Source organism: Salvia splendens, chromosome 15, assembly GCF_004379255.2.
Source record: "Salvia splendens isolate huo1 chromosome 15, SspV2, whole genome shotgun sequence".
Lineage (NCBI taxonomy): Eukaryota > Viridiplantae > Streptophyta > Magnoliopsida > Lamiales > Lamiaceae > Salvia > Salvia splendens.
This window is the reverse complement of record NC_056046.1, coordinates 12,705,668-12,718,125: the sequence shown is the minus strand read 5'-3', so window position 1 is coordinate 12,718,125 and position 12,458 is coordinate 12,705,668. Positions and strand designations below refer to the sequence as shown.

The 12,458-nt window shown below is 34.5% G+C and overlaps 1 protein-coding gene across 1 annotated transcript; it reads right to left on the bottom strand.

The window, feature by feature from the left end:
* Positions 1–7,738: 7,738 nt before the first annotated feature.
* On the bottom strand, positions 7,739–11,190 carry LOC121768826 (WD repeat-containing protein YMR102C-like). The gene is made up of 9 exons (XM_042165391.1): positions 11,079–11,190; positions 10,902–10,906; positions 9,384–10,526; positions 9,218–9,308; positions 8,971–9,128; positions 8,839–8,890; positions 8,634–8,713; positions 8,462–8,555; positions 7,739–8,376 (listed from the first exon to the last, which is right to left on the bottom strand). Exons 3-9 carry the CDS (start codon positions 10,500–10,502, stop codon positions 7,871–7,873), a joined length of 2,100 nt encoding a protein of 699 aa, XP_042021325.1. The 5' UTR covers positions 10,503–10,526; positions 10,902–10,906; positions 11,079–11,190; the 3' UTR covers positions 7,739–7,870.
* Positions 11,191–12,458: the final 1,268 nt, after the last annotated feature.

Sequence of the window (12,458 nt, the reverse complement as noted above, 5' to 3'; positions counted from 1 at the left end):
ATGGAGTGTCTGCCTTTATAGGCCGCGAAAATTACTGGGCAATGTCCCTCTCACACACGCTGTTTTTAGTACGATAAATATATGCCCAAAATTGAATTCTATACTTTCGGTTTCATTTTTGATCCGTCTCGTACCTTTAGCATTTAATCAGCAAAAATGTTTTGTTCGTAATTATCCTACTACGAAATATTTTATGAAATCGTATCTAATATTCCATCCGTCCCATAAAAATAGGGACGTATTTTGATACATAATTGATAAAGCAAGAGAGAAGGAGAAAAAATAGTTAAAATTGTGCAGTGACTGGTGGGACCCATAAATGATAAAATAAAAGAGAATGAGAAAAAAGTTTCCATAAATGGATATTAAGAGTATTTCTTTGAGACGGCCGAAAAAAGAAACATGAGCTATTTCTATGGGACGGGATCTTGTGTGAACATCATCATCGGTGAGTTAGACAATGTCGTTTATCTATAAAAAAAAGCCTCGCGGTTCAATAAAAAAATATTTTCATTGAATGACAAATTTTTATAAATCCAAACTTTGTAATAATTTAAGAATAATTTTTAAAATTACACAAGAATTTAACCAATCTTTATGTGTTTATGACATGTACTAGTAGTATTTGTTTGTACAAGAGTGTAAATACGTGCCGGCTAATTTCCAACGGCCCATATTGTTCCGCCCATCCCATTTGCTCGATCCGATCTACGGCATTGATGGTCGTTGGTCAACTATTCTCTTTCTCATTAATATTATATTATTATTTCTTACCAATAGCGTTTACGTCATGTGAATTATCTGTGCACCCCTCTTCTCTCCTTACACGGTTACTTCTATTTTATGATAATATGTAAACGATCGCAATTAATGATATTATCTGCATTTTAATTCAAATTGAGTTTTTCTCGGTATTATGTTTGAATTTTGTGATTTTGTTCCATCTTTAAAAAAGACTTCTATTTTGAAACAACTCATAAACTACTTTCTCCATTTTTTTCAATACTCAACTGCGCCTGTTTTCGTGAAAAAGTAATGGAGTAGGTTTTATTTTTAAAAAGTGGGAAAATAATTTTCTAACATGATTGAGCAGCCTTTTATTGAGTGTTGGCTGTCCTCGTATTTGAGTTGAAATTGTTGATGATTTATAATGATTCCAAATTGAAGTCGATTTTCGTTTATGAATTAGTACTATGAGTTTAACATCTCACGTATCCCCACTAGCTGGAAAATGATTAGTATTTTGTTGAGCTAGTGTCCGCACCACAAAAATAAATAACTTATTTAAATAAAATAAGTAAATTTTAAAAATGTCGATGTCCCGGAGCTGGACGTAATAAAATTAAAAATGAATTACTCCGTAGTATATTAAATTATATAAATGCGATAGCAATTTTGAAAATTAAATGAAGATCTCGGTTTACCTTAAATCTCATTCTACTATTTAATGGGGGAGAGAGATATAGAGTGCTCACGAGTCACGACATTTATTTTTATTCTGTTTAATTTATCGTATTTACAGTTTCTTCTCTTATTTTTTTTTAAGTGTATACATTGTTTAATGATAAAATATTTAATGTTTATTAAATTGAATATCACGACATGAGTTTTTATTTGATAGTATACAATTACAAAAATACTACTATAACATAAAGAGGTTATTACTACTATCATTTAACGATTGAGGTTGGCTTTTAAATATATTTCAGAATTACTTTGAATTTTTTCTTCTTAAATTGAGTTAGCCGATTTATTTTTTCAAAACCTCATTTCTTTCTAAAAGCCTAAAAGTAGGAAAATGGTTGATCAATTCTAAAAAAGTTATTATTGTCATTTCTAACAGAGAATTAAGTTGTGATTAGGTTTAGATTGCTAAATGTTCTTTCGTATACTATGAGTCTTTCAGTATATGCCCAATAACATATTTTCGTATACTATATATTAATTATAATTGTTAGATACTTATAAATCAATCATTCAATTTCAAATAGTACATTATTTAAGTATCATTTTAAAAAATATTATATTTTAACTAAATTTATAATATTGTCATTTAACCCATACTTTTATTGGAAATATAAGTTCAACAGATTAAGTGTATGACATGAAATAGTTATAAGAGAATTCATTATAAATAATTGTTAAGTTTCTCTGATTAGACTTGCCATGTATAAATAACATAACACTAATAGAAACACCACTTCTAGCCAAGAAAATTCATACGATTATTAGATCATGAACTCCATAACGTACAAAAGTGTTACTCCAATTTGTTTAACCCTTAACCGGTTTAAATTATAAAAACATCCCACCTATACAAGGAAGAAGGAAAGTGTTTTAAAAAGTGATCCAAAAACATGGCAGTTTTCTATTGCTTTGTGTAAATTAATATTTTATTAATAAAAATTAAACATAATCATTTCATAATATTTTTCTTCTATTCCTTATAATGCTGGACAATACTCTATAAACAATGCAGATTTCTATTGTTTTGATTCCTTTGCACCTCCAAGACTTGAGTTTCCAATTTTCTTTGGAAACCTGATCATTGACGACTCCTATGTTTTGCCTTCTCTTATATAAATCTCTACGGACTACGAACCATTAACTAGGCTCTAGCAAACACACAAAACGTAGTCATTTTCCACAATTTAATAATTTTGAACTTCAGAAAATGTAGAATATATACATGGACATCATGATATGCATAAATGCAAGTTATCAGTTTTAATTATTTTTACATTAATCTTAGATATGAAAATTAGTATGCTAGGTTTCACTTGTGTCTTGAACTTGGTTCGGATATGTATACTTGACATACATATGAGATTCGACGGTCCACTTCTTGTGTTTCACATTCCATGTACTCCATTTTGATTTTTCGCACATATTTTTTGTTTTAAGATTAAATTTTATAAGTTGAATTTTGCAATGATTATCAAGAGGTTATGCATCAAAGGATGTTTTTTTAAAATCTTTTTTAAATTCCATTTTAAAATAGTAATATATTTATTTTTGTTTTATTATATTCCGTTACATTCTATTTTTGTAATTAATATATTATTAAAATAATTAATTTACAAATATTGAGATCACATCCCTCGTTAGATAATCTGTAGAGACGAGCATTAGAAAAAATCACAAGGGTATTAAATCTTGGTGTATTAAGCTAGCTAGCTATATTTCAGAAGTTGGTAGAGTTGCAGCTTCAGTTTAATATTCCATTATACCACCTTTATTTTCTTTCAAATTTTTATGTATTCGTGTTTTTTCCATTAATTAACAATGTTCTGAAAATATAATTATTTTTTAGTCCATTCAGAACCTTCATTATTGTACTACTAAATATTCAAAACCTTGATGTTTCCCAGTTCATTAATCTAAATCCAATTCGTGTCGTTGGTTTTAAAATTATGTATTTGTTCCCTAATTGTTTGGTAGTCATTAGCAGTCTACAGTAGATGTCCATCTCTACACCTTATAGTTGTATTCATTCATATAATTAAATTTTGATAAATAAGTTCACTGAGTGATTGGATCTGACAACATTTTAGTAGAAGTATTTAATAGCGATTTACAGTTAAAGTTTGAAAACGTCGTAGTGTAAAGTTTCAGATATATACGTAAATAAATAATAAAGATTAAAGACATATGATACTACTCTACTACATTTATTTTCTACGAAAACAATAAATGCACGTTTCTTAATATTATTAATAAAATAACGAAACCGGAAAATCATTTGCAGAAATGTGGATGCTATTTCTGGTTTAAAAAGAGTGATACGGTATTTCGCCTTTAATATTTTTCTAGAAGCTTCTTTAGTAGTTAGACTGAAACGATACTCGCTTTTAGCCTAAAAATGATTAAAATATAAATAGAATTTTGGACAATAATCTAATGTATTTTCTTCGTGAAATATTCTACTCCATAGATAATGTTATTCAGTAATTTTCAACATTCTCTCTATAAATAGCCTCATAATGGAAATGTTATTTATTAATGAATAATGATCAACATTCTCTTTATAAATAGCCTCATAATGGAATTTTATTTACAAATAAATAATGATCAACATTCTCTCTATGATTATATTGCCTCATAATTGAAATGTTATCTAGTACTATCAACAATATCTCTATAAAATAATGGTTTTATTAATCCGGGCCCGGATTCATCGACAGAACAATTGGAAAATATTTCTACTAAAGAAAATAATTATACACTTAATTCCATTTAATTAGTAGGAGTCTATATATTTTCCATATACAGTACTCCCTAATTTGTTTATTTGTCGTCAATATATTGTCGTGTGTTTGAAAATTTTATTCTTTTCGTTATTTTCACTGGAACAATTCGAAAGTAATTATTTCTCCTTCTCAGATTAAATTCAGCCTCAAGACGTGTCAGCTTTTTACATATGTTTTGTTGTGAACAAAACAATTCATGTGTTCTAATCTCCAAATCTTTTATAATAAAAATATTATTCTTACACAAGAAAATCCATTTACTTGATTTTAATTACGAAATATAGGAATTCACCATCACATCTACAAATTAAAAATACATTAATCATGTATTTTTTAGGACGGTTTAAAAGGGTGTGTGGGGTGAATGATGCACAAGGTGTTGAAAACAACACTGAGATCCATATAACATTAGTTAATTGTTTTAGCTCAATATTTACGAATAACAATTTTGTACTCCATATTTTGTTGCTTCCGATTTTGGTTAAAACTTAGGTGATCTGGTCTTTCATCTTGCCTCAAATTTAAAGATCCAGGGAACAAAATTAACAGGAAAAAAATGTAGTAGTGTTTTAAAATTATTACTAAAATTATAAAAATTTGCACTCATGACCACAGAGACATGTTGGTAAAATTGATGCACCGTAATTAAGACTCTTCTCAGTAGGAAATCTTGGGTTTCATTGTGTCAAGGTGGAATGCAATATATTTCTCAACATACTCTAGTCTTAATAATATAGGAATTAGAAATAACCATAGGATCCAGCTTGTTTTAAATATCTCAAAATATTCTCACAAATCTATCTTAGTCATTATTACACCCCCCGTCCGCGAATAGAAGTCCCGTTTTTTCATTTTGGTCCGTCCGCGAATAGGAGTCCTGGTTCATAATTACCATAAATGGTAAAAAGGCCCCACATTCCACCAACACATTTCACTCACTTATCATTTAAAACTAATATATACAAGTGAGACACATATTCCACTAACTTTTTTCTACCCACTTTTCTTAACATTTGTTAAAAGTCGTGCCGGATAGAAATGAGACTCTTATTCGCGGACGGAGAGAGTATTTTCGTCCAAATTCAGTACGAAAGAGAGGCATCAATATGTGGCCTGAAAAAGGCATATATGTGTGCAGCCAAAATACAATAAATTGATTATAAAATCGCATAAATTGCATGTGGAAATTGATGTGGCAGTCCTTAAATTATGGAAACATTAGTCCGGCCCCATAAAAATAGATGGGCCCCAAAGGCCCAATGTTATGTAACTTGCAAGTTCATTTTCTGAATCAAACCCGACAAAATTACAACTTTTTTTGGACGATTTGTACATGACACATAATAGTTAAAATTGTAGAAATGAGAATTTCATTATATACAAACAAAAGAAATGCGGTAGTCATAATCATATTATATGGAGTTATCTTATTTTCGACCGTTCATTTTGCTTCTAATACACCGGTGGTCACGCCCAATTTTTCTTTTTACCTAAATCGAATTAAACTCAAATACCATATAGTATTCATTTATAATTATTGGGGACAACTTTCCATAAATAGAAATGCACATCTTTTGATTGAACAGACGAAAATAGAAAGTGCACATATTTTTATGGGACCAAGAGAGTACAGTAGCATTTAGTAAGTTTGTCGTAAAATAAAATGTCCCCAAAAACACTAAAAACCCACCATTCACATCTTCATTGTTGGTGGTCTTAGATCATAAATATCATTTAGTTAGTTTGTTGGAAAATAAAATGTCCACAAAACATTAAAAAAACCACCATTCTTGAGAAAGAAAGAAGAGGAAGCTCCTGTTTAAGCCCAAAAGTGATGAAGGAGACTCCAATCAAGATTCCATCAATCAAGGGTATCTTCTATTCAGTTTTATCTATGTTTACAAACAATTGTAAAATTACTTTTGTCAAGAACATGATGAACTAATCGAATTATGGAATTATATGGATTTGATACTTTGATTTCTATGTCTATGTGATATTTGATTGTCTATGTCTAGCTCATGCCGTTGCTTTAATCTTCATTGTGCTTTAATATTCGTTTGATTGACAACCTTATGAACGCATTTAGACATAATTATAATATTGGAAGATGAATAACTTAGTTGGAAATAATCTAGATCAATCACATTCGAGTGAAGTGACACCCGGCTTGGATCATATGAGCTTTTGTGAGTCGTACACTCATTTATAAGAGGAAACTTGGACGGGTCTAGTACATTTGAGAGGGTGTGACTAGGGCTGGCAATTTTTGACACGACACGATAATCCGACACGAATCCGCACGAAATAATTGGGTTTGGATCAAGTCTTATTGGATACGGGTCATTATTGGGTTGACCCAATAAGAACACGAAAAATTCGGGTCGGGTGCGGGTCGGGTGCGGGTCGGATGCGGGTAACCTGTTAAAAATTAATATTTTATTATTTTATTATTTTTATTTTTTATTAGATTTAATTTAGTAACTTTTACTTAGGAAAATAATAAAAAAATAGATTAGGGTTTAGAAATTAGAATTACCTCCCAAAGCGGTTCGTGTCGCTATCGTGTTGTTATCGTGTCGGGTCGCTATCGTGTTGCTATTGTGTCGCTATCGTGTCGCTATCGTGTTGCTATCGTGTTCAGGTCGATATCGTGTTGCTATCGTGTCGGGTCAACCCAAAGCGGTTCGTGTCGCTATCGTGTTTGGGTCGTGTCCGGGTCGTGTCCGGGTTTGGAGGTGGCGGGTCGGATTCGTGTTCGGGTTTGGGGTTTCCTTAACAGGTTGGGTTCGGGTTTGGCCTTATTGGGTTGGGTCGTTATCGGGTCAACCCGATAACGACCCAATCCGCACGATTTGCCACCCCTAGGTGTGACCTACATTAGCGATCTTCCTAACAACGCTTGAGACGCACAAGGACCAAGGATCAAACATGTTAACTGGTCTTTGAATGTTTTGCTTGGCTCATGTAGTTATTTTGTCACTCTCGTGCTTTTACATTCATTTGATTAGCTACTCGTTTGAATGCATCTTTACATTGTTATAATATACAAGGGTTGAACAGCAATTGTGTGAATTGGGAGTAGACAACACCTTAATCAATATCATCCGAGAGGAGTGAGGTTACGTGTGAAGATATAAATCTTAGGAGCTAGGAATTGTGCACTTACACTATAAGATAACATGGATATGAAATTATTTGGTTACTTAAACATAAAATAAATATTTTAGTATTTCAATCTATTCCTTAAACATAGAATTGTGTAACTCACGTTTATACCTCGTCAAACGAGCTCGAACTAATTGGGTGTTTGGGCCGAGTTTTAAATCAGGCCTATAATTTGCATAAAGAAACAATTTAGTTAATATTATGAAAATTATTGGCAGTGGAAGTTTTAAATTTGATACTACTAGAGTATGTTGATTGATTTAATGTAATTCTTATATCAATCCAATGTGAGATAAACTGGAGGCTTGGGATGGAGGAGCTATTCAAACTCATTCCAGCAGGATGTCTGGAAAGGATAAAAATTAAATAATAATAGTATTTCTTTACTACATTGTTGTTTACAAACACTTTTACAACATTTGTGATCTACAAAAAAATAGAAGTTTGGAATCTCAAAACTTGATAGGCAAACCATAGTTGAGAAATGTTCTAATGCATCCATCCCACCCTGCTGTCACAATCACAAGCCCCCACAGATTCGGCGAATTGAACGCGTTCTGCCATGCATTCCTCAAGAACTTGAAATCCGACTTGCACACCGATGGAAGGGGAAGTTTCTCCTCCGGCCATGTCGCTGCTCCTTTGTACAGAGCATCCAAGAAGTTCCCAACACTCATAGGGATGGATGCCTGCAACTTCTGCAGCAATTTATCATCAAAATGTATGCTACCCGGCAACCCTCCTAGCTTATGCTTTAGCCCACCACACCATGGAATGGCAACAGATGCATTGCGGGACAGGAAGCTTTCGCACGACCATATTTTCTTTGCTCGGGAGGGTTTCTGCTCCTGGTTGCTGTAGTTCCACACACGCACGTTGGAGTCCTCTGTGGCTGAAACAACATGCTCACCGTCTGATGTGAAAGCAGCCGGCATTTGGCTTGTTGAGCTTCGATTACCTAAAGCAGGCAACATATTAGTACTTTTTATACAGAAGCTTTGTTGACTAAGGCTCTGTTATGGAGCAGAGCAAAAAACACTCACTTTTGAATTTACAGACGACGTTCGTTCCACATAGTATCTGAACTTGTGCATCGGCACAAGTGACCATTACTTTGCTCACATCGGTTGGACAATACTGCATTCATATTAAAGAAATTAGCTCCTAACAAAAAACGAACAATCACATGAGATCAAAAATAGCATAAAATCGAACCTGAAAGCCAGTTATCTTTTTGCCAGCCAACTTTTTCTTCCCCTTCAAGCATATTGAGTCACCTAATTGCAAACGATTATCTGAAAACAAAATTTTAAAAAATTTCTCGTATCACTTCACCAACCACGTCAAAGTATGCGAGTTTAGAGTTGTAAGTGCTATAGGATTGACAAGTAACCAGTACGAGACTGTGAATTGGTGTTACCTATGATGTCATAGAATCGGCAAGTGCCTTCCATGGAGCCAACAACACCTCCCTGAATCAATATAGACAACATGTTAAAGAAATCACCAGAGATCGTAAAATCATGCTATGTTTGGAAAAAATTTCACAGACCTTTCCATCAGGCCGATATCCCACAGCAGTCACAATTTCTTTAAAATCAGTCCAATCAATGACTCTGCCGCCGTGGACTTCCCAAATTCGCAATTTTCCATCTATTGAACCGCTGATAAAATTATTATCGTCCACAGGGTTGAACTCTACACAAGTAACTGCACCATACAGAAGATTTTCATCATTATAGTTAACTAAAAAAATCAATGACACAATGGAGAGAATGAGCAGTACACTAAAACTTTACCATAATTGTTGTGAGAATAGACTCCCAGGCAATTTTCATCCCCCACTCGCCACAAGCGAGCTGTTTTATCAACCGAAGATGAAAGTAAATGCTGCAATATAAACAATAACGGTCAGTTCACTTCTAATAACTGTTAAAAATCTAAAGAAAGAATAAGAATACTGACCCCATTCTTGGACCACGCAAGTGCCAATACCTCCCCTTCATGTCCATTAAACTCGTGAAGAGGTTTCTCTGATAACTGAAATACCTTCGGTGGAAGAACGACGCATGCTGAGTCAGAAGATTTGATCATGTTTTTCATATGGTCATCCCCAGTGGGAACATCAAGAGGTGCCAACTTGGAGAAGCCATCGAGTGAAAAGTAAACACACGAAGGATCACTATCTTGAAGGCTAAATTTCTTTACAATGTCGTCTTCAAGAACCTTCCACACGCGGACAACACCATCTACCCCAGCACTAGCAAGGTACATGCCGTCAGGACTGAATTTCATGGTCAAGATGGAGCCTTCATGTGCAGGAAATTCCTGCCCAGTGTAAAGAGATGATAGTTCTTTCAAGTTCTTTTTACAAGCACCGACACGAACTCTTCCAGAAGGTCCCTCTGTTGTATCAATTTCAGTCTTATTGAGTAACCCCTTTGCCTTATCCACAATTTGGATAACTGAACTGAATTTCTGGAGCCAGTTAGTCTTCTTCTTTCGGTCAACTATGTTCAACTTCTTGCACTCTTTTGTCAACAACTTCTGCACCAAAGACGATGAGCCAAGTGTTTTCTGAAACTCGTCCAGTGATATCATCTTATCCGAGGATATGTCAAGCGATGTTGAAAGATACTCATCGTCAGTCAGTTCATCTGAAGCGGATTCTGTTCCATTGCCCAGAACCTTCATTTGGCAAGTGGGATTCTCCTCCTCTGCACCACCAGTGTCACACGATTGCAACGAACCAGATGAGAAAAACTGCTTGTCAGCATCCAAGTTTGCCAGCACTGACTCTCCATCATCTCTCAATCTGTCAATAAACCTTTTCACATCATCGTTATCCGAATCCTCGTCTTCAGCATCACTAATCCCACGTCGTTCCAGACTCAAACCCATCCATCTGAGAAACGTCTCGCGTCTCTCACTGACACTACCTGGCTCTTTAGTCCAAAACTCATACTCCAAAGCACGATTGTCAGCCCCAGAATTCACACAAATTTCTGAACAATCGGAGCCCAAATCAGATGTAGAGTCATCACAGGTGTCGAAGAACTGATCTTCCGCACCGCCACCCCTCATAGTAGAAGTCAAATTATACAAAACCTACCCAAAAATCCAATAAAATTGAATCAGACAAACATGATTTTAACCTAATACCTAACTTCCAACCAAACAATTCTTCTATCTCAACAGATCCTTTCGAATTTCAACCAAAATCTACACGAAGAACACATCATAACCCTCGATCACTCCAAAATACAAAGAAACCCCCATCACAAACCCCCAAAAATATAAAAATTGAAGCCCAAAATATGAACTGTAAAAATAATTCTAAAAATAAAAAATCACGGAGCGATCATCAACTGATCATATAAACTAGAACAAAAAAAAATAACAGAATTCGCTCAACAAACACGTAAATTAGAAAATTCTACAAGAATTTCATTCATATTCAAGAAAAGAACATATTTTTCTAACCTGGGCTGTAAAAAAACTACGTTAGCACCCGGGAATCCAGTTGCAGAGCATGAATCGGTTAAAGTTACCAGAAAAGAAAGAGATGATCACAGGCGAAGACAGCATCGGCGAAGAATCCAACTCAAAATAAATAAATAAAGGGAAAATATTATAAATTTAGAAGGAAGAGATTCGAACCCTCCGAAACAGGAGTTGGAAACGTTGTAAGGTGGAAAAGAAAGCAATGGTGTCGCTCAGTGACAGTCTTTTCTCCTTTTTTCCCTTTCGAATTTGCCCATTTTTCCCACCTACACTAGGGCACGTTTGTTTGGTATGTTTGACATATATAGCTCCCCTTATCTACCTTAATATCTATGTTTGTTTGCCATGTTAGGACTTCACACGACCCGATATACAATTTTAAAACCCGGCACAGTTGGTGATTGGTATTTCAACAATACAGATATGTCTATACCTTCTTCAACCTGCGATAGTCCAATATCCCCAAAAAAATGATAGTGCCTCTCACCAACAATTGACAATGATACCCCCTTTCATTTATTCCACCGCCTTCCTACACCAACCCTCTTCAATCGTTTATGAATGCTAGAAGCAACAAAACCAGAATACCATATCCGCAGTGATAATTCACCGGCGATTTTGTGGAGTACTCGAAGATCGGCGACGATTTTGTGGAGTGCTCGAAGATCGGCGGCGATTTTGTGGGCAAAATTCGTAAACCCTAGCACCAATTGCATATGCTATGGCTGAGCAAAATCAAATTCGGATGGTAATGTTTTAGAAAATCTGGAATAATATCCATCTTCAATTCGTGCACCCGCTTTCGATTTGATATGCACATCATATACGATTTGTGGATGCTAGAGTTCTTCGTTGTGTCTGTCTGTAATTCGAATGGTAATGTTTTAGAAAATCTGGAATGATATCGATATTCAATTCGTGTACCAGCTTTCGATTTGATATGCACATCATATACGATTTGATTTGCACATCATATACGATTTGTGGAAACGGTTTGTGGCTTTGATATTCGTCAGTCTGAACAAGGTTACGGTTTATTTGCTGTGCATACCATAAACGAAATACATTTTTTTTAACACAGAACCAACACATATGAAAGCTCTGTCTGCATTATCTTATACTAAAACATATATTAGAACACACGAAATTGACGAAGGCAATGTAATTGTAAACATATTTCAGAAATGAGTGACGGTTGCCTAGTTCATTTGTGCATCTCTTCAATGTAACATTGATGACGGCAATTTAAAGATCTTAAATACATGATAGCCAAACATACCGCTTGTTTAAGAAATCGACAACCGGTGGGAGTCAACTTTAGTGGAAGAGCGCCGGCCTACTGGGAATCGGCAATGTCTGTGTGTATTTGACAAAATAGCTCAAAGTTGGGGTAAATTTTGAATTTCAGTCTTCTTGGAAAGGAGAGGGAGGCGCAAACTCTAATTTGGGGACGCGCCAAATAGGGTTTTTTTAAGGGCAATTATGGGAGTATGACTAATTAATGAGGCTATTTTTGGGAATGTATTATTGTATCAT

Excerpts from the sequence above, each read along its gene's own strand:
- LOC121768826 (XM_042165391.1), bottom strand. The coding sequence starts at position 10,502 with ATGAGGGGTGGCGGTGCGGAAGATCAGTTCTTCGACACCTGTGATGAC. Across the intron at positions 8,714-8,838 it reads CCGATTCTATGACATCATAG|ATAATCGTTTGCAATTAGGT; the intron begins GTAACACCAATT and ends TTTTGTTTTCAG. Across the intron at positions 8,377-8,461 it reads CGTCGTCTGTAAATTCAAAA|GTAATCGAAGCTCAACAAGC; the intron begins GTGAGTGTTTTT and ends TGCCTGCTTTAG.